At 39.8% G+C, this 22,641-nt stretch overlaps 1 protein-coding gene across 1 annotated transcript in view; it reads right to left on the bottom strand.

Moving 5' to 3' along the window:
* Window positions 1-22,195, bottom strand: part of PCSK1 (proprotein convertase subtilisin/kexin type 1) — a 57,615-nt gene extending 35,420 nt beyond the window's left edge. The window contains exons 1-6 of the mRNA XM_089492906.1: window positions 21,927-22,195; window positions 13,977-14,081; window positions 8,531-8,641; window positions 3,440-3,586; window positions 2,799-2,875; window positions 1,007-1,095 (exon numbers count right to left, since the gene is read on the bottom strand). Coding sequence (XP_089349032.1) covers window positions 1,007-1,095; window positions 2,799-2,875; window positions 3,440-3,586; window positions 8,531-8,641; window positions 13,977-14,081; window positions 21,927-22,106 — 709 coding nt within the window. The 5' untranslated portion in view covers window positions 22,107-22,195. The remainder of the gene's footprint in view (window positions 1-1,006; window positions 1,096-2,798; window positions 2,876-3,439; window positions 3,587-8,530; window positions 8,642-13,976; window positions 14,082-21,926) is intronic.
* Window positions 22,196-22,641: the final 446 nt, after the last annotated feature.

The following is a 22,641-nucleotide window of genomic DNA, read 5'->3' as shown; positions in this document are numbered from 1 at the left end:
CATCCGCCAATATGATTTATGCAATATTATGTCAGCAATATCTTTCATCACTCTACATTGGGCAAAGAGTCTGGTCCCTATGCCAGAGGATAAATGGACACAAATCAGACATTAGAAGTTGCTGAACATTTCAGCCTTTGTGGGCATTCCATCTGAGACCTCAGAAGATAGGTCCTTGATAAAAAGAACTTCAAAAGAAGATTGGAAAGAGAAATAGCAGAATTGGAATCTATCAACAGACTCTAGTCCATCAGCAGTGGGTTGAATAGAAACAATGGTTTCCTGGCACACTACACACATTTCAACACTATCAACCCCCCTCCCCAATCCTTCTGAGGGCATCTTCTCTGTGATTTCCACACTACATTATAATACTCATTCATATGGTTATCTAATCTCCTTGGCTTTAAGCAATATCCTTCCTCCTGCCTTTGTCCCCCAATGACCATTGTTAAAAATGAACGTGCCACCTCATCTCTATACCCACAAGGTTTTGAATTTCAGTTGACATCCTCACACACCACCAGTTTATATGGGTCTGCCCCTGGACTCTTTAGATGCACTGTATGCATCTGAGGAAGTAGGCTCAAGTCTACGAAAGCTCATGCTACAACCTTCTTTCTTTCAGTTGTCTAAAAGGTGCTACAAGATCTCTTTGCATGCAGGAAAATATTGATTATCAGTACTTGGCTGTATACCAAATCAAGTTCATGACCACTTCAGCATATGTGAAGCTCAGAAGCTGCTACCTAGGGCAATTACATCCCACTCCATCTTATAACAGGATCGTTTGGGGGGGGGGGGGGACAAAGCAATTACATGCAAAATGTATTTGCTGCAGAAGAATATTCTAGTTTATTGTAGAGCCATAATGTGTAACCTCCACAGAAAGCTTTCAGTAACATTCTTTTCTACTCTAGTTGCTCAAGTTAGTAGCACTAACCCCCTTCAACTCCACTGTTGGGGAAAATTCTACTAAAATGAAATTATTGAACTTATGTTTTACCTCCAACTTTGGATCTATATGCAACTCCAACTCCACATTTTATGTTGTTTGCTTGCATAGCAATCTCTCCTGCACACCGTGTTCCATGCCTGCAACAAATCACCAACTTCATACAGATTAAGTACAAAAAGGAAAGACTCAAGGTAGTTTCCTGCATCTTGAAAACTAATATTTGAAACATGTTAGTTGCTATTCTCTCCTTATGACTGTTTAAATAAAGCACAATAAAAGTTTAAAAATTATTATGCAATAATGATTCATTTGAATCTATCAAACTCAAATTGAGCCAACAGGGATAAGATCAGACTGTTGTCATAGAATGTATTGATGTTGTAATCCAGTTTAATGGTAAATCAGGGTTTATAAAGAACAAACTGACTTTCTCAAGAAAACACTGAGCTGAAAATGATATTTTTAAAGCAATGCATCTTATCTATAGATATCAAGTTATCTCATAAGGTCACATCATTTAAAGGTATAATTCATTTTTATTACTAGGGTCAGTGATAAAAAAAATTTTTTGCTGGGTTGTATGACCTTCACTACATAAAAAGATGGTTCCCTTTCTTTACTAGTATAGTTCTGTATGTAATGGAGCAGTTGAATGCTTCCATTCTGAATTTCATTTTCATATTAATAACGAGTAGATTTTTGCAGAGAGGTAGAGATATCACCATTTCAACTGGGGGATAATAGTTCCCTACTGCCGATAAATACTGCTGCTAAGAGAGTAATACATTTTCAAAAGCATTGGAACATTTATTCTTTGATAACCTTCCACTTTGAAAACCTTCCACTTTGATGATATTATTTCTGTTAACCATACAGTAAACTACATATGATTTTTTCAAATAGGGGCTGGTGAAGCCAGGTGAAAGTTCTTTAATGTGTCATTAAAAATAGTGACATCTCCACTGGCTTGTAAAAGCTACTTGTTCACAACTCCACTTTTGAAATGAATCACTTCCTCTCCTTTCATTGGGCTTCTCAGGCCATTATTCAAAGTCTGACCTGCAGAACAACCATTATCTCTTACATGACTGGGTAGTTTGTACTTGCTTGACTGGGTAGGCTACAGAAAGGCAATTTAATATCACAGTTTTGAAAAGAATAGGTAGATTCCTTTCATAGTGGTCCCACAAAACAAGACACGTAGGTCATAAGGCAAATTTATAGTATCATCTTTTCCTAGGCAGGGACAGAGAGATCTAATGTCAAGTCATGTGTCATCATAGCCAGATCTGACTTCTCAAGGAACAGGCACAATTGGTGCACTAGTTTTAACTGTGCAAATGCACTCATGGCCACTGCTGAAACCTGGGCATCCAGGCTCAGATCTGAATCAAAAAGCACACCCAAGCTGTGAACCTAAGATTTCAGAGGGAGTGTAACCCCATCCAATACAGGCTGAGTCCCTATTCCCTGATCTGCCTTCTGACTGATCAAGAGTACCTCTGTCTTGCCCAAATTAAGTTTCAATTTGCTCACCCTCATCTGTCGTTACTGACCTCAGACACTGGTTCAGTACAGAGACTAAGTGTCAAGAAAAAAAAATATTCTGTGAACAAAACTTCCCTTTTTTTGTATGAAATCTTTCCTATAAAGAAAATGGGCTTCCCCTGCAAAAAACTCTGTTTCCCGTGTTTGCACAAAAAACTTGATTTTTTTTCTCCACAGAATAATTCCTGTGAAACACTTCAGGAATGTTGAATATGCAAGGATGAAATAGTCAAGGATTTCCTTCACTAACCATTGATGACAGAAACTCATACAAGGGTTGATCTTTACTCACTTGTTTTCATTTGTTGGATCATATCTAGGAAATGGATCATGATCATTGTCATTGAAATCATAACTTGCATCTGGATCCTAAATTAGACAAAGAAAAGAAAAGAAAGAGAAGAATGGATAAAAAAAACTCTTCTCAGTCAAACTGCTGAGGCAATGGAGTAGCACATAATGTAAGAACATTAGAAGAGGACATATGGATCACAGGAAAGACTCATTTTCTTTAGCATTCTGTTCCTACAGTAGCCAAAATAATTGCCTACAGGAAGCCCATGAGCAGGAAATGAGTGCTGTAGCCTTTGATCCTGGAGTTAATATGTAAACACCATAACTAGTAGCCATTTATATTCTTCTCTTCCATTAATGTAGGTACATTAATTCTAATATGTATTATTAATCTGCCTTTAAACAAAATAATAATAATAATAAAATTTATTGGCTTATTTGCCATATTTATAGCCTCCTGACTTTAATGCAGGGACCTCATAAGTTTATCTCACATTTATATTTACAATAGCCCAGAAAGGTAGATTAGGCTGTCAGATAGTCATCTGAATGCCACCCATTGAGAGTTAATGCTGAGCAAGCATTGGAAATCAATGGCCAGCAATCACTGGTGGACTGCTATTGAAGCATCAAACTCACATAGTTAGGATAAATGTCTGTGTGATTCCACTCCAAGCCATCATCAAGCACAGTTATGACAACCCCCTTTCCTGTAATCCCTTTTTGCCACACTGGGAGAACATGGAGATCCAATTTTGGCAGAGTTGGAGTCATTCTTGTGTCTTGCTAGGAAAAAATAAAAGAGAATACATGTATTTATTCACACCAGCAGTATCAAATTGTTTTATATGCTTCAAAAATCTACCTGGGTTGACCAGTTGTTCTGTTGGCAATGGACAAGATCCATGGGAATCTCTTTTGCCCAAGTCCCTGTGAATGAATGGCACCACACACATTTGCTAATTGCCTACTGATTTTAACAATTCTTTTATCAAGTAAAAGCACTTTTGCATGTTGTAAATGTTGCTCACAGATTCTTGCCTCTTTATGGCTGCTGCTGCTGAAGTTTTGACAAAACCAAAGAAGGATCATTCTTGATTGACTGGGTCCCTGATCAGCAACCTCTCTTCTGCTAGACTTTGAGTCAAGCTACATGATGACAATGGCATATTGAAAACATGGTTTTGTTTATTTTCTTTAAAGAAATTCACCATAGAGGTTTCTGCCATTTCTTCACCACTCACTTAGCTATAATTCTACATATATTTTACTGTGTTGCCTTTTCATCCGACTTTGGGCCATTTAATGACTGATATACCAAATGAAATCTGAGGTCTCTTTCATACTATATTGTTACAGCACTTTGATAACAGCTATGGCTACATCCTATGGAATTCCAGGATTTGCATTTTGACAAGACAACAGAGCTCTTTGGCAGAAAATTCCAAACATATCATGACACTATAAATCCCAAGATCCCATAGGGTGGAGCCATAATCATTAAAGTGGTATCAAAGTCCTATAATTATATAGTGTGAAGGAGACCTGAATTGTAAGAAAAGTACACAGTGTATAGATCTCTGTTCAGCAATTTTGTGGTGTCTGTTGGTCATCCCATATAGTGCTAGCATGTAGCAAAGAAGGAGGAGGTACCGTATTTACTCGACTATAAGTTGACCTCATGTATAAGTCGAGGGAAAATTTTGGGGCCAAAAATTATGGATTTTGCTATGACCTGTGGATAAGTCAAGGGCAAAATTTAGGCGCACATAGCAAAGGATCTAAGGAATGAAGCAAAGCAAAACAATGTCAAAGAACTTATAAAATTCCAGCAGACATAACTCTTACTGTTTAATTCTAAATCTGGATGGATGAGAGAATAGAGGAGGTCAGTGCTTCCAGGACAGATTATACTCTTGCTTTTCACCAGAGGATGAATCCTTCTTTTAAATAAGAATTAACAACTATTGCTCACTACCGCATTGCAAAAATTAATATATTAATTGAACATATATAGGATGATGCATTGGTTCATTTGGATATAGTTATCTGTAGGAATGAAGGTTTGTATTTCCTTTAAATCTTTGGAAATGTTTCCAAAAAAGCATAATCTTGAATTTGTATTGAGGACAGCTAAGCAGTTGGGTATTGTGATGACTGGATTTCTTAGATCTCTCACACTAGATCTTTCAGATCCCCTCACAGTGGGTCTCTTGGATCCCACCAGATTGGGTCTTTCAGATCCCACCAATTGGCACCAAATTATGTCACAACCACTGGGTTCCACAGGATTCTTCTCCTGTCTTAATCTAAATAGTTTAAGCCTTCTTTTCTGTCAGAACTATCTCTCTATTCCTTGATCTGCCCACTGACTTTTTGTCTCTACTATTAAGTCTCTACTATTAAGTAATTTGAATATTCTTGGCAGCATGTTTTGATGTTATACATAAATCATTTCAGGTCACTCCTTTGTGAACAAGAAGAAAATAGCTTTTGTTTACATGCATAATTTATGATAGTATCTTGCTTGGTAGTTGGTTGAAGTATATTATAGTACTTCAGTTGTTACAAATTTACTTTGTTCCAGTTCCCTCACTGTCCTATGCCCCACAGAACACACTCCTCTAATATCACTGGACTTTTCTTGTCCTTTTCCAATCTTTCCTCCCTTACATAGGAATCTGAATCCTATTAAGGCTAAACCCTTATCTGCACCTCTTGCCGTTCTAACTGTTCTCTGCTGTTCTTGACACACTCCTCCTCTCTTAATGGCTCCTCCTCCTTTTTATAGCTGCTTATCAGGCAGACCTCTTTTTGCCATCCTGTTTCTGATTGGGTTGTAAAAGGCTAACATTAAATCACCATTTGTTATTACCTTTTGTAACCATTGCATTTGTTATATGCTTTCAAGACAGCTCCAATTTACGGCAACATTATCCTAGGGCTTTCTTGAAAAGATGAAGTTTTGCCACTAACTTCCTCTAAGGCTGAAAGAATGTGACTTGCCCAAAGTCATTTGGATATAGTTCTTTGTAGGATTTGTATTTCCATTAAATTTTTGGAAATGTTTTTAAAAGAGCATAATCTTGAAGGAGTATTCCATGGCTTCAGTAGGTATTCAGACCTGTTCTTCTGGAATCCTAATACAATATTCAAACTTCTACATTGCACTGGCTGTCTTTAATAGACAACCCCTTAGAAATCAGGAGATTTGTAAATTTAATACTTTCTTTGAACTTACCATTCTGACTCAAAAAGATGACAAGTGGAGTTCCATCTGACAAACAGGATTTCTCCACCATCAATCCACTGCAGCCTCCCAATATAACCCCTGATAATTTAGAAATATCACTGTATGGATATGAATGCAGTCTGGGGATGAGATTGCTGAAACTGATGGGTGGAACTAATGATCCAGCTATCAATTGATGGGTGGGTCAGTAGGTATTAGACTTATGAACTTTATAAGAGGAAGTTCATTGAGCTCCACTAACTGAAGAATTAACTGATCTAAGCCAGGAATGGAGATCATATAGCTCTCCAGATGCCAATTGGATTTATGCCTCCATATGTCACTAACGTGATGCTAGTCATTCTATTGTAAGTCTCAAGCCAGAATTTTAGGTGCATATAAACCTTTGCTATACCAAGTCAGGTCATCAATCCATCTAGGTCTGCACCCTCTACATATAAGGATGTAGCTGGCATTCAGCTGTCATCAGTCCTACTCAGCATAGCTCACAGTGAGAAATGAGGGGAGTTTCAGTTCAGCAACATCTGCAGGGGCATATATCCCCTCATCTCTGCTCTCCACTGGAAAGGCTCTCTAGATTTTCAAACAAAAGTCTTTTCCAACTCTGTGCAGAGAAGGTATATGGGAACATGATATCCCAATGGTTTGAGTGTATCCCATGTTCACCATGTTCACTACACCACTGTGATGTAGTGATTTGAGTGTTGGATAACAAGTCTGGAGAGCAACTTTTATATCCCTGCTTGGCTACAGAAATCCACTGGTTGACTTTGAGCAAGTCACAGTCTCTCAGCCCCAGGGGGAGGCAAAGGCAAAAACCCCTTGAACAAATCTTGTCATAAAAACCCTGTGATAGGTTCACCTTAGGATCGCCAGAAGTCAGAAGCAACTTGAAGGGACGACATGAATAATCTTTTCTGTCTGCAGTTACATTAACAGGTCTTAACTTTAATAGGATTATGCCCAGTCCTATCACACTTGTTCTCAAGTAAATCCAACAATGTTTAATAGGATTTAGTTTCCAGTAAGTGTGTTGAGAATTGTAACCTGATCTTTATTTATCCATAAGTACATCTCATTCAGTCAGCTCCAGTGAGCCATGAGCAAGTGTTCCTCTTGTCACATGGGACCCATCCTCAACTTTGTGCTACAGTCATGAGGATTTCTTCCAAACATGTATATATCTGATTTCAGCTTTTTAATAGCTTTTATTTTGGTAATTACACTTCAGAGAATTAATCTAAGCTATAGGTTTGTTCCAGAGCCAGTGTAGTGTGCTGGTGGAGACCAGGGTTTGAATCCCTGCTCTGCCATGGAAACCCATTGGGTGACCTTGGTCAACTCACACTCCCTCAGCCTCAGTAATTGGCAATGGCAAACCTCCTCTGAAGAAACTTGCCAAGAAAATCCCATAATAAATTTCCCTTTAGGGTGGCCATAAGTCAGAAAATGACTTGAATGCACAAAAAACAAACAAAAAAAACCCAAACAAACAAACAAACAAAAACACCAACACTAGGTTTGTCCTGTAAATCACTAGTTCTTTCTTTTTCTGAACCTGAAGGAGAAAATACCAATAATTGGTACTCAGTGTTATAGAAGATAAGAAGGCTCCTTCAGACAGGCAGGTATGTCAGGAAGTTGTAATATTTGTGGGCATATTTGCTGCCCTGGACAATTTTCTGGCAATTCCCAGCACCAGCTGCATCATTTTAGTCCCACATTCAAGTAGGTTTCTTTTTCATCAAGAGACATTTCAGAATAATGTGTCTCATTTTCTTATCCTTCTTTCTTAAAAAAACAAAAACCTTTTTCTTAGATTTGTACTACTGTAGTGCACCACTGCATTAAAATATCAGTGCATAAGTGAAATGACACTCCTGCATATCGTTCTATAATTTTAAGAGTTTTCTTTTTTAAAAAAAAAGGGAAAGGGGGGAAAGAATTGCCCTTCAAATGATAGGGCCACTTTATCAAGCCATATCCCCATTTTAAAAAACAGCTTTGAAAAGCAGTAGTAAAGATTCAAGAAATCACTGCAAACAGTCCCCAAAAATAATTCACAAATAGAAGCAGTGGCAACAACCAGGAAGCCCCAACAAAATCCAATGAGCTATGTCACAAGAACTCACACTTCTTTAATTCAGTCCAGAAGAGCTGTAAAACTGATGGAATATGTTCAGTCTCAAAACCTGAAAATACTTTCCAAAAGTTTTCATATTATATGAAAAATTAGTTCTGATCTGGCATTCCCACGTATTGGGCACACTTCAGAATCGATTCTTCTAAAAAAAAAACACCACTTCCAAAGTAGTGTCAGGGAACCCCGGGTTATTTGTGTTTGTCCTGCTTCTTTCCTCCTGGAATCAATCCAATGAGGATCGGAAGCAGTTTCAAATGGGTCATTTGCCCCGAATCCTGCTTCAGAGCAAACTGCAGTGGGAACGACCCCTCGATATATAAATGTAAAGTCTTACCAGATACCATTGTTGATTCCACATTGGATCATTGAAAAGATTTTCTGCTGAGCCTTTGAATACTGAACGCTTACTTCGTTTCTTTTCATACTGTTGCTCTGCCCAAGATACCTGAAACAGAATGAGAAAGGAAACATTCTAAAGTAAGAATGGAGACAAACCGATGGAGTTTGTGGCTTTTAGTTATCATGAACAAAATCTCATTTATTTACATTTGTATTCCAACCCTTGCTATGCTACTTGTGTCATCCCTGACAATGTTGACTAAGTTGATGGGAGCTGCAGTCCAAAACATCCAAAAGTACCCAGGGGGAGACTGTGCTACAGTATGACTAATTTAGGGCCATTTATTGAATTGAACTACTGTGGTGCATCGCAGACATTGCTAAGACACACACATGTACATTTAACCTGTTTTTAATTGCCCATAGAGAAATTATCTTTTCTATGGCAGAAGTCTCAATGAAATAGGTACATTTTTACTTCTCTTTCCTCCATGCTTTGAATGACAGCTTAGCATTTAGCATTTGAACTAAAAACAATTGCTATTCACAGCCCATATGTTCCTTCACATATCAGCACCACTGCATCTGACAGCAAACTAGTCACATTATGAAAACTGTTACTATTAGGTCAATAAGCACATTAGGGACAATGGGACTGCACTCCAATTAATTTACTGTATTTTCTGGCGTATATTAGAGGGCAGGTGCTGAAACTTCTGAGCTGGACTGGAGAATCTGCAGTCGCCGCATATGGTGGGGGGAGCTCAAAAATGGCTGTGGCCCCATTCCCACTGTATGCAACGATCGTATAAAAGCAGCTACCGCTCTGATAGTCTTGGAGACAGGGAGGGCTGGGCAGGCAGGGAGAGCTGACCAGTCCAAGCAGGCTTTGTATACAACAAGGTTTCTGATATGTACCTGCATGTCATTTGAATTAAAATTACCGTACTGAAATCAAATCTGATTTTTTTTAATTTGTATTTGGTGTGCATTGGAAGAGGGGTAGTCTTATACGGTGAGTATATCCCAAACTCTATATTTTAACTGGAAAAGTTGGGGGTCGTCTTATACACCCAGTCATCTTATACGCCGGAAAATACGGTAGCATGTTTGTTCTTATGTACATTTGAGAGATCCTATTTAAGGGAAGAATCCTTTTATGTTGTTAGATTATTTTTGTGTCTTGATGTGAGTTATTACTTGTTTTACAAAATAAGAGTAGCTTATATAACTCAGGTTCTTGTAACTGAACATACAGTCACTAATTTTTAAAAAGGACAAGTGTTGTCATTCAGACTTGCTGAAAAATATAGTTCTTCTGACCCAGTTGTGGTGGTGAGGATGATGATGGTTTATTATTATATGTACATGCACACCTTCCAGAATGATAACCTCCTAAAGCAGCTTAGAACAGTACTTGTGTCATATTTTTATTTTAAAAATAATCGTTACACAGTGGGCAGGAGATGAGATGAGATCAGGCCAGCATCTTTCCTCCTAAGATTAACAGCAAAGGAGAAGGTAAAGGCAAATTTCACTGGGACAATGGCACAGCAGAAAAAGGTTGATTCACTCAACTTTGCATGGTATGACCCCAACCCAGCTAGCTTTCCATCATGGTTTATTCTAAAAGTAAAACAAGATATATTGAATGCATGCGTGTTATATAGTTTGGCTGTTAAATGATCAGAAATGGCAGTGATACAAAGAATGGAAAGAAGCAATTTTGGGCATTCTCAAAAATATTCTTCCGCCCAGCCAACCTGTAGATAAAAGGGAAAGTCCCAGAGAATTCATATTCCAGAATTTAGTGCTTGCTTCTCAAATTGAAATGCAGCTGGAAACCATCTGTTCTTCTCTTCTTCCAGATATGACTAATCAGGGAGCATAAACCTTACCGTAAGAAATCTATTCATGCTTCACTGCAGGAAACATATGTTCTGATTTCTATTCTGGTGTATCTTTTTTATATTAGCAGTACCTGTAATTGTGTTTACAAAATGCTGTAACAAAGGCCCAAGACCTGTCCTTTTAGTGGGCATCTCAAAGGAAAATCCTTTAATATCACACTCCACACATATATTGTGTAAAATCATATTAAATTCTTAACTAGAAATGCAAAAAATATAGCACAAACATTCTAGAACTAAATCCTCATGTATATTAATTCCTTATTCCGATAAATGCTAAGTTTCAGCAGTTTTGTGGTTTTAGGACATACTTGCTACGAGTCCATGTCCAGTGGCAATCCCCGCTGAAAATGTAATGTGTATCACTAGCTGTCACAAAAAAACCAATGATGCTGCTGAATTTTCTAACAAAGCCATCAGAAATAAAAATTTGGTCCATTTGTAAAGCAGGCTCAGATTCTGAACCTGATGATTTGCCAAATCCCCCCTAAGTTTTTCTGTGTCAGAAGACATTTTGCTTCTGAAACAAATGACAAGACAATGCTTCACTATCTCACATACAGAAGCTGACAAGACTGGTGGATGAAGACTGTTTCAATAACAGGGATGGAACTACATCTTCATACCCTCTAACTGTCCCAATTTGACAGGGACATTCATAGTTAATCCTTTGTCATCCCACTTTTTCAGCTGCTTTGAAAATGTCCCCATTTCTCTTCTCCTCCCACTTTCCCCATTTGTCTTCATCCTATTTCAGTTGCTGCAAACCGAGTTCAAACACATGGAGTTTGCATTCAGTTAACTGGGAGTGGAGTTGGGGAAGCAGAGGAGTCTTGCCCTTCCCATTAGAGCCAGGCAAAAACAATGTATTATACCTTCCAAGCTTGTATGTACTTCCTCATTAATAACTTTTGTCATCTTGACCACATTGCAATGTAGCTTGGTCACATGTGTCCCAGGTTGCATGCCAGGAGGTTCAGGGAAGCTTTTGGGCCTAGACAGCATTATCCAACAAAGCAATGTTTGTGTTCACTGTATAATGGTTATCGAGGAATATTTTCTTCAAACTACTATAGGGCATTTTTGACCTTTATTTTATAAACTATTTGTCATTTGTGACAATATTTTCTTTTCCCTTTTCACATCCACACCTTTTCTTCCAAATGAAGTATGCTCATGATGTCTTAGTTCAGACTTCTGAAACAGGGGATCTTGTTCAAGTGCAGAGCATTGCAGAATGTTTGTTAACTTTCACTTTTACAAATTAAAGCTCATACTTAAGTAGTAATTTGAATAATAAATGTCACCTGAAAGCAAGTGGTGGTCCTTATCTTTTAAATGTTACTTTCTGCATTTTAAAAATGCCCAATTGTTGTTGTTTTTTGAGGGAAATCAAGTAATGATTTCATGTTAGGAAATTTTATCAGGACATAAAACATGTTGTATAAGAACACCCACCAGCAGTTATGCTATGTTAGCACTACACAATCCCTTTAATTAATACTCACCATATGAAAAGTGTTGAATGTACATTGCTGTCACCACATTGCACAGTGAGTAATGCTCAATGATCACTGACACAGTACTGTAGATACATTATTGTTCATCTCCAATGGTGTCATATGCAGAACTCCACTCTGTCATCATCCACTGACTATGTCCATTTCCCATTGTACAAAAAAGTCACTCCACATTCACAGCACAACCTAGGCCTGCATATGTCACCAACAGGATTCTGGCCACTGTATAGTTTTCTTATTGCAGATACAATGATATCAAGCATCTTAAGATACACATTTCAGATTCAAAGTTTCAAAGAAGAAAGGGTGAGTCATCAGGCTAACTCCAGGCTGAGTCCTTCAGACTCATTGAAATTAATGGGATTTCTTAGTCATAACTAACTTAGGTCTTGTAATACAGTAACTAACTGAGGCCTGGTACACGCTGGCGGCAAAACGCCGCCCCTCTTTGCTGCACATCGTTGCCGCAGCAACCAAACTGCGTGGCTGTCTAGAGTGACTTTTCCTTAGGACATCTTAAGGGCTGTGATGCAGCCCTATGACACCCCTTCTTGGCACAGACGTTTGGGTGCTCAGATACCCATACGTCATGGACACACTCCCTGTGTGGGTGGTGCTGCTCAATAATTGCACCATCCGCATGTACTACAGGTCGGGAGCGTGTGGTTACTGCATTCTCCCGAGCCCAGGTTTTGGCCCCATGATGGCGCTTCCCTTCTGTCTGTACTGGGCCTAACTAACTAATTAAGTCATAACTAACGTAAGTCTTCTCTATCTAGGGTTAATATTGGATTTATCCCAACATACTACTCATGTTCCTTTTATCCACAATCATAATACTCACAGATTAAAAACAGTCCAGTTAACAATAAAAGAATAATGGATACAAGCCTCTCACATTACTGTACTATTTTTGATTTCATAAGGTAATGCCATCTGTTTCCAAAAACCCTCTACAATTTGTTGTAGTGTGACTTCAAGTCATTTCTAACTTATGGTGAACCTATCACAGGGTTTTCTTGGCAAGATTTATTTGGATTAAAGTTGCTATTGCCGTCCTCTGATGCAGAAAGACTGTGACTTGCCAGATAGTGGGTTTCCATGGTTGAGCAGGGATTTGAATCTGTATCTCAGAGTTCATTGTTTCATTCTCTAAATGTTAGACTACAGCTTCCTGCATTCCTCACCATTTGCTGTGCTGGCTAAGATAGCTTTGAGTTGAGATACAACATTTGGATGAATACCTACTTCTGAACCCTGTGCTACAATGACATATTTGGTACTTATGTACCACTTTTCCAATAAAATGTTTCAGTGTGGTTCAGTGAGGTGGACTAGAATTGGGAAGATTCAAATCCATCCCACCATGAAGCTTTCTGGGCAATCCTAAGACAATCACCACTGCTAAGGATTCAAATGATGAGTTTCAATGTACAACATCATGAGTACTTCAAGCAAAGGTGGAATATACCTCTAATAAACAAAGAAAAGGCCAGGCTAAAGATATTTTTTTCTTCAAACACAAACCTTTAATATGATGGAGGATTGTACTGTACAACATCAATTTGTGCCATGTGGATCAGCCATTTAGTGGACTGGCAAGCAGTGCAAGTCTATGTATATTTACAAAGCCGTAGGTCCCTCTGTATTCAATGGATTTATTCCCTTTGAAGTGTGGGCTTGAAATTGGTAGGGGATTTAACATCTTCATAAGTGGTTTTGTGTCTGAGGGGAGCCAACAAAGTGACTGATGCCCATTGGGACTGATACACAAGGGTCCCATTTCACATCAGTCTCATTGTACACTCGAATACCAGCTAGGGATTGCCAATGAGCATTGGGACACTCTTGCTAGTGTCTCGTTGTGCATATTTGCAATTCACTAATAGGGCTTCTTAGTTCCTCTGCTGTGTAGCTATGTATCTATAAAGTTACATATCATACACCATGTCAGAGGATTCTGGCTATGGTTAGTACTGTGGACTACAGAAATTGCAAAGACAATACTTACTCGATGGTCATCCGACAGCCTTTTGGTAATATGAGAAGCACTTCTTCGAGACCTTCTCGGGTGGCTTTTATGTCTGAACAGATAATGATTTTCAAGTGATCCAATCTGTAAGACACAGGAAGATTCCAAAGATACTTTCTCATAAGTGAATTGCCATCAACAGCAACTGACCGTCAGAATTTCCTAGAAATGTTTTAAACTGAAAGGCATTGAATATTGCCAGCTGTAATGCTTTGAAACACTCAAAACCAGGGGCATGGGGACTGTGGGGCCAGAGCTATGCTTCACCAATATTTTCAAATACTCTGTATTCTCTGACTGCATGTGCACTGCAGAAATTATGTAGCCTGACACCACTTTTACTGTAATGCTGTTGGATCCTGGGATTTGTAGTTTGGAGTTTGTTGTGGCATCAGCTCTCTCTGACAGAGTAGACTAAATCTCTCACAAAACTGCAAATCACAGTATTCCATAGTACTGAGCCATGGCAATTAAAATGGTGCTAAACTGCATTATTCCTGCAATATAGATGCAGCCTAAATCAAAAAGGAAAGCAATTGCCAAAATGAACAGCCTTTGCCTAACAGGAATGTGGACAGATCCAGCAGGATAGCAAAGTTCAGAAACTCAGGCACAATAATAAAAACTCAGAGACCTTTAATAAGAAAACTATTGATCCAGTCTGGTGACTTTCATTGTCAGAACTGACCAGCAACTATTACAACCACATAATTCAAACATCAAGCAGGCTTAATTCTTATTTGTTAAAATTAATAAACACATTTCTCCTGCTTTTCTCACACCACTCCATTTCTGCATTGTTATAATCAGACACTCTCTTTCATATCACCCTGGGCATGTTTCCCTCCTTTCCTGGTTTATCACAGCACCTGGACTGAGCTCAGAGTTCTAAAGCACAGTTCTAAAACATTCCTGGAACATACTATCACTACTACATATTGCATTACTAGATTATGGCATCACAATAGCATATGCAATAATGCAACTCCTGACATGTGAGATGAGAGATACGAGAATAGTAAGAATAAAATAAGGTCCATTTCCCATGTATGTGTGTAAATGATCAATGACCTGCATTTATTTTTAGAGTACAGTATTTTTTTGCCTTGCTTCTTACAAAACAATGTTTAAACTTTATTTGCCCACTTTGCTTTCTTTCCATGGAATCCTGTGCATGCCTGCTCAAAAGTGAGTCCTACTAATTTCGATGGGACTTACTCTCAGACAAGGATAGATTGTAGTCTCATTTCCTTCCTCTTTTTGTTTATTCCTCTCGCATATAAGTATATGATTTATTTAGCTATTTAGCTGTTGGATTTATATTTTTTTCTCCCAATGATGAGCCTCAAAGTGGCTCACAATTCTATTATGAAATAAAATAATACATTTCAGACCACAAAACAAGATGAACAATTAAAACAGAATTAACTCAGCTGCCAAGTTCAAAACAATTATAGCAAATTTTAAAAACATGGTATTAAGAATGTGCAACAACCAGTTATTAACAAGCTCCATCATCAGTAGTCAGCAAATTGTTCTCTTCCACATTTCACAATTATAAGATTCTGTTCCCACTGTAACTGCCATGAGTCCATTTTACAGAAAACTGTTATTGTTTCATGAGCTATTTAGAGGCCCTTGCTAGGGAGCTGTAGCCCTCACCAAACTAAAAACTCCAGAATACCATAGAATGCTGACACAGCATTTAGTGCTGTCAATGTGATTTAACTGTGTAGTGTGAAAAGAGATCAGTTACCAAAATTTTGCCTGAATTTTAAAAAAGATATTATCTGGCAGTGAAAGAAAAAGAGGGAGAGAGCTAACCTGGGAGTGATCATTGTCAAAGCCTTCTCTCATATAACCACCAAATATATCTCTGGGAATGGTAGGACTTCCTCTGAAGATCTCAAAGCCCAGGCAAGCTCCTATGGAACAGTATGGTCCATCGGATTAACTGGATTCAAGCTGTATAGGTTATAGATTACTAATAGCTGGCAGTTTAGGGGCTCTGAAACTGATACTCCTTTGTTCCTGTGGTTGTGAGAATGAACAGGAGGAGCCTGAGATGTGGCCACAAACCCAGGTAATTAGTGTGAAAAATCTCTGATCCTGAAGGCAAAACATTGCTGGGTCTCTGAATAAAACTTACACTGGATTGGATCTGCACTTATATTTAGAGTAGACACTTTGAAATTAGTAGGGTTGACAGATGTTCCATTACTTTGTGGGTTTTGTGCTCAACAATACAGGAATTTGTATTGGTAAAAATTATATATGTATAATATAGTTATTTACTTGATTTATAGCCTTTCTTTCTCCCAAAACTTGGCATTGTGCAGCTTCTAACAATATAACTAAAATGGTATGGATAAAAACAGTAATGTTAGAATATTAAAACACAATTGAACCAGTTATATTATTAAAGCAGAGTTGAACTGAAAGCAATTTAGCATCAGTAGGACACCAACCTAATGAAGGACCATCCCTCAACAAGCAATCAGTTACTAAAAGTCTATCTGAATAAAATGGTATTTGCTTGGTAATAAGAAGGCTGGAGGCAGCCTATTCTCTCTTGGAGATTAATTCAAATAATCCAAGTATTATGGATTTTAAAAAAAATCTTCACAGTACCTCCTGAATTGCCTATATCCTATAATTGTCTCTTACTATCAGTGATTTTTTAAAGTATCAGTAAATAATACAATGATTGTACGATCTATTAAATTAACTTCTACTCAGCATCAGTTGTTAGTGATTTGGGCATGAACTGTGTGCTTCTAGAGCAGGAATAGGTACTGGGCCAATTTTCTACCCGGAGGACCATCTGTGGGCCATCTAAAATTCCCCCCCGGAAAAAAAACATTCCTGGTTTTGAAAAAAATATTAGCACAGTGTGTTAATAGTGTAGCACATTTGGGATTGCCTCCTTTTTAAAAACAAGATTACCATTCACTCGGGCTTTCAGGAGGGATCACTTTCTTTTCAGGGAGGTGGACAGAAAAATGACAGTGTGGAGTGACTGAGGGGTGAAAAAGGCAACTGTGGTGTCTCTAAAACTTTCTAGAGCCACAGGTGTTGCCTTATTCAGACATTATGAGTACTCCATTCATCTATTCCTGCATAAGTCTTGGTAAGTAATAGGGCCATCTCACCATTGGGCAGACTGAGGTTAATGTCCCAGTAACAAGATGCTAGGGAGGAGCACCAGCCACCATCCCTGGCAGGTATTTCCCTCTGCCAGGTGACAGGGCTATGTCTGCCATCCAGGCTGTCCTGCCCCCTCTAGATTAAACTGTTGCCCACCAGTGCAGAAGAGGAGACTCCAGGTAAAGTAAAATTTAAGTGCCAGGTCTGTGTATTTGACTGCATGGAATGGAGGGGAACACAACACATTGTTCTTCGCCTCAGGCAGCAAATCATCTTGCTTCCTTGATGGATATCCATGCCATTATCACCGCCCCAAAGGATCTCACAGGCATTTGCTGGAGCAAATAAGACATGATTTCCAACCAAGCAGAAATGGTTTGCTAATGACAACCTCACCAATTTTATAATTTTTGAACTGGGTAATACAGTTTCATTGCAATATGCTTCATTACATTTAGTACTACACATTCCCATTATCCTCCCTCCCAGTTTGGTATAAAATTTAAAATAAAAGGAACAACAACAACAAAAAGTAGAACTCAACAAGTTTACTAACGGAATAAAGAAGCTCATTTTTATAATATCTATTATATTATGACTAAACCCATGGGACTAGTAGACTAAGGAAATGCTCACCATCTCAGGAAATTTGAATATCTGGTATAAAGTGCATATTTAATGGGAAGATGATATCGGTATCCTTACTTGATTTGAATTTGATTAAGTAAAGGACCTCAGCACAGTAGTGACCAATGGCTCCCATGTTAGTGAATAGATGGATCTATTCTGGATTTTAGTTTAGACTTTAACATTTAGTCTAAACTAAATTTTAGTCTAGACTAAAAAGCTGGAGCCAACAATTGTCTCTCACCATAGTGACATTTGTAATGGATCTCTAACCATACAGAATTGGTTTGCTAACTGAAATGTCAACTCTATTTGGGGGATTTTGTTCAATAGTTTGGATGAGAGCAGATTCACTGCTCGGTTTCTTATAGGAGCAAACATCCATCACTGATTCAGAAATACAAAATAAATAGAAATTATGTTGTGACGATATCTTTTTTAAATTATGATTTCTGATTTGCTTCAATTGCTGCGTGAATTTCTACATAATTTTACTTTCTTAAATATGATTTGAGAAATCCCAGTACACTGCTGCTTGGATAACTGCTTTGTAAACTTCCCGTTACGTTACATGCAAAAAGTTGCTGCTCTATATTCTTGTTTAACAAATTTGCAGAGTAGAGTTGAGCTCATTGATTTCAATATCAGATTTTCATGCTGACTCATGATGATAACAAGCACAAAGTATGTTCTCTGTTTTAATGGAAGGTATTATGTTCTCTAGGCTATATTTCAGAGGAACAACCTGGCAAAGCCACCTCTGAGTATTCCTTAGCTAAGAAAACCCTATGAAACCCATGGCATTACCATAAGTCAACAGGCGACTTGAAGGCACATACACACATATTATAGTGCTTATAATGTTTTCATTAAGTATATAAGTAACCTTACCATAGAAATATGTGTTATCTGCTTTGCTGCAGAGTGAGCCATCCTCATACAAATAAAGAAGCTTATATCCTGCTGTGTTATCTATCTGTGGCAACAACTCCTCTATAAAAACAGCTTCCAAACTTCTTCTCTGTCAATCCTTTTGTGTCAATACAGCAAAAGCCAATGGGATGGTGTATAACAGCATTGGGCAAATTTTGGTTCTGAAGGCACTTTTTACAGCCCCTGATCCTCCCCATACTCCACAAGACTGTCTTTGATGCTAGCAAAAAAGATGAATTGCATCCTCCAAGAGTATGGATTTTACTTTAAAATAGGTTGCACCACCCCTCTTCCATTTAACTGTTGTTGTTTTTTTAAAAAAGCTTCTTTTTCAAAAACCCCAAAAAACTTTCAACCACTTTGGGGGGGGGCATTCTGTGTTGGGGGGTGAACTTTTGGGACTCCATGGTAGTAGTCCTGTTAAATGCCAGGGACAGAAAATATCCGCTGAACCATTCAGAATTGCCTACCACTAGTGTGCAAGTTGGTGTATTCATCAGTACACTATACACCAGATCTGTGCTTCTTTGCTGGGTGCTCTGAGTTGATGCCAGTGCAAATTTAATCAATGCCCACTGCTGTCTAACAGAGCAGCTCATCTCCTTTTCATGGCATGCAGGGCACAGCGAGACTCTGATCCTATAGATTTGTTAGCCGCCTTGACTCCCTGTACTGGGCTATAACTAAACGGAATAATAATAATAATAATAATAATAATAATAATAAGTACTTTTGTTTGTCCACAGAGCAGTTCAATGAACTTGTCCTTTAGTCAGTACTTTTAACATATATGTCTCTGTGTGTGCGAGAGGGAGAGAGATTTGCTTTCAGCACAGAGTTTGCTTACAACTGTGGTAAAATGAGAATACTGTAATTAAAAAGTGAGTGTCAGACCTTGATCTCTATCCCTTTCATTCTCAGCTCTCACTGCTTGTCTTTGGACCAACTTGGCTGTTTCTTTAGAAACCAAATCAGAGGAGATTGGTTTCAGTACTGTGAAAGTCAATAGTCGGAGAGCAGGATACAGTTAGCAAGCCCTACAAGACCACAGAAGCAAGCCTTGTGCTATTACGTAAACCAAGTTACTCATCCCTGACAACCTTGACGTCATGCCATGCCAAAATGGTGTGGTGGTGGTGGTTGGGGTGCAATAGGGAAGAAATCCAAGTGTGTTGGGGGGGGGGACTCCTCACAAAGGAGTACAATGAAATTTTTGGATCTGGGAGTTTTCTTTTCCTAATCCATTGGATACCTTCACCAACACACAGAGGCAAAAAAATCTCCAAAGAACATGGCTCTTGCGGTGGCAGAAGGGTCCATTCCTATGGGTTGGTGCAACTTTATCAATGTATGAAGTCAAAGGCTTTCATGGCTGGCATTCATAGTTTTTTGTGGGTTTTTTGGGCTTTGTGGCCATGTTCTAGAAGATGGCCACATAGCCCAATAAACCCACAAAAAAACTATTTATCAATTTCTTCTTTTCAAAGAAAAAAGAGAAGCAGTAATAGGAGGCCAGTCCTGGGGCTCAGCTCTTCCTAGAAGCAGCACCCACTGTGGGGTGACTTCTTTCTGCAAATCCCAGATATAGTTTTTGGGGGGATTTTTCAGGCTATGTGGCAATGTTTTAGAAACAAACTCTTCTAAAATATGGCTGCATAGCCTGAAAAACCCACAAAAAACTTTGGGTGCCGGCCACGAAAGCCTTCGGCATCACAATCCCAGATATCTGTGGCTTGTCAGGAGTGAAGAGAAGGTACTCTGCACACGCCCAGGAGCACCTCTCCCTAGGTGGCTATGTCACACATTTCAAAAGCTGAGCTCCTGACAAGCAAAAGAGGCACCGAAGACCTAACTAGATGTATTCCTTATTCTGCAATGGCAGTGAGGGAGTTACAAGGGTTAAAGGCAAAGCAAGGTTGGATTGGGGGGGGGGGGCTTCCTTCCTACCAGGCTTCTCTCTGCCCCATGCCTTGCAGTTTCCAACATCTGCTGCCAGTTCTGCTCCACTCCGCTGCATTTCAGCTCGTTGCTGAGAGAGCCAAAGAGCGCAGAGCTCAATGGGGAAGGTGCCACCTTTCGAGAAGCTTAGCACCCAGCTGCCTCTTGACTGAAATGCTGCCATGTTCAAGGCAACAGGGGGGTTGGTGGGGATGGAGTGGGAACCAGGCACCAAGAGTCTCTTGGGAGGAATAGGGCTGGAAGGTGCTCAGGAACTCTCTGGAGACTCCCCCAAAGAAACTCCATTTGCTGTCAAGAGAAACAAGTTGCCTTCCTGATGGCCTTGCCATTCAACAACAGAACAATAGAGAGATTAACTTGGAAATCACTCCTCCTCACCCAGGATCACACAGTATATATATATACCCCACTCTCTTTCATGCCAGCATTCTCTGAAGATGCCAGCCACAGATGATGGTGAAACGTCAGAAACAAACTCTTCTTAAACATGGCCAGATAGCCTGAAAAACCCACCAGAAACTTGCCTTCCTGAGTTTGTGAGCCCCATCCTTTCAAAAGAGGCAGCAACCACAGATCCACAATCTCTGGGGAGGCATGGCTTAAGGGCCATAGGAAGTCCCATACCTGAGAGGATCTTTGTAACTCCCTCACAGAGGCAGAACCAAGCAGGGGGCAAATACAGCTCTCTGCCCCTTGTTCCTCCTGCCAACTACATCTCTTATTGATTTGCAGGTAGTTGTGGGCCACCTTGGCATTGCTGCTGACTTCTGGTGACCCTAAGGGGAACCTGCCCCAGGGTTTTCTGGGGAAAGGTCTTCAGAGAGAGGGGTCTGCCAGGGCCACCCTCTGAGGCTGAGAGAGTGTGGCATGTCCAGAGTTGCCCAGTGAGCTTCAGGGTTGAGTCTGGATTCAAATCCAGCTCTCCAGAAGAGTCATGACCAGGGAGTTTATCACACGGGAGGAATTTCTCTTAATTTTGAATGAAAAGAAAGTGGGGCCAGAATGCATTCATGTGAATTCACTAGTTCAGCAAATTTATGTGAATTCAAATTGCATTCGAATGGACTTCCCATTGCCCAAAAATAGCTTGCCATTGAGTGAAATTGCATGTGGTAGTCTATCACGCAATAATGTGAAACCCCATGATTGCGTTCAGATTGCCATTGGATTATACGTCCAATTTCCCTTGTCTGATAAACTCCCAGGCTGGCCCTAGTCCCGTATTTGCATCCCCCCGAAGGAGGGTGAGGAGCGGGGGCTTACCTGCCCGAGGAGGGCGTAGTCCAGCTCGCGGGCGATGGCCTGGGCCGCCTGGGGCCCCCCGGGGATCTCCGCCGCCCATTCGTTCACGAACTGCCGCTCTGCCTCAGCGCCCCTTGACCCCAGCCAAGCCCAGGGCAAGAGGGGCAGCAGCAGCAGCAGAGGGCCCCGGGCCCCGGCCATTGGGGCAGAGAAAGGGGAAGGGAGAGAGAGGAAGGAAGGAAGGAAAGAAGGAAGGAAGGAAGGAAGGAAGGAAGGAAGGGGATGGAGGGAGGGAGGGAGAAACAGAGGAAGGAAGGAAGAAGGAAAAGTGAGAGAGGGGAAGGAAGGAAGAGAAAGAAAGAAGGAAGGAAGGAAGAAAAGAAACAGAAAGGAAGGAAGGAAGAAGGAAGGGAAAGAGGAAGAAAAGGAAAGGAAGGGATGGGAGAGAGAAACAGATGAAAAGGAAGGAAGGAAGGAAGAAAGGAAGGAAGGAAGGAAGGAAGGAAGGAAGGGAGAGAGAATGAGAAACGAAGGAAGGAAGAAAAGAGAGAGAGGAAGGAAGGAAGGAAGGAAGGAAGGAAGGAAGGGGAAAGCAAGAAGGCAGGCAGGCAGCAGGAAAAGGAGGAGGAGGAGGAGGAGGAGGAGGAGGAGGAATAGTAATAACAGCAAGAGCAACAAGAAGCGCAACTTTCCAGGGGAGCTCAGCTGGGGTCAGCGGGGCTGGTCTCCCTTCCTT

This window comes from Sceloporus occidentalis, unplaced genomic scaffold (genome assembly GCF_023333645.1).
Source record: "Sceloporus occidentalis isolate IW3139 unplaced genomic scaffold, rSceOcc1.0.p SCAF_1, whole genome shotgun sequence".
In the NCBI taxonomy this organism is placed as follows: domain Eukaryota; kingdom Metazoa; phylum Chordata; class Lepidosauria; order Squamata; family Phrynosomatidae; genus Sceloporus; species Sceloporus occidentalis.
The sequence above is the reverse complement of the archived record's forward strand: the minus strand, read 5'-3'. Positions and strand labels throughout refer to the sequence as shown.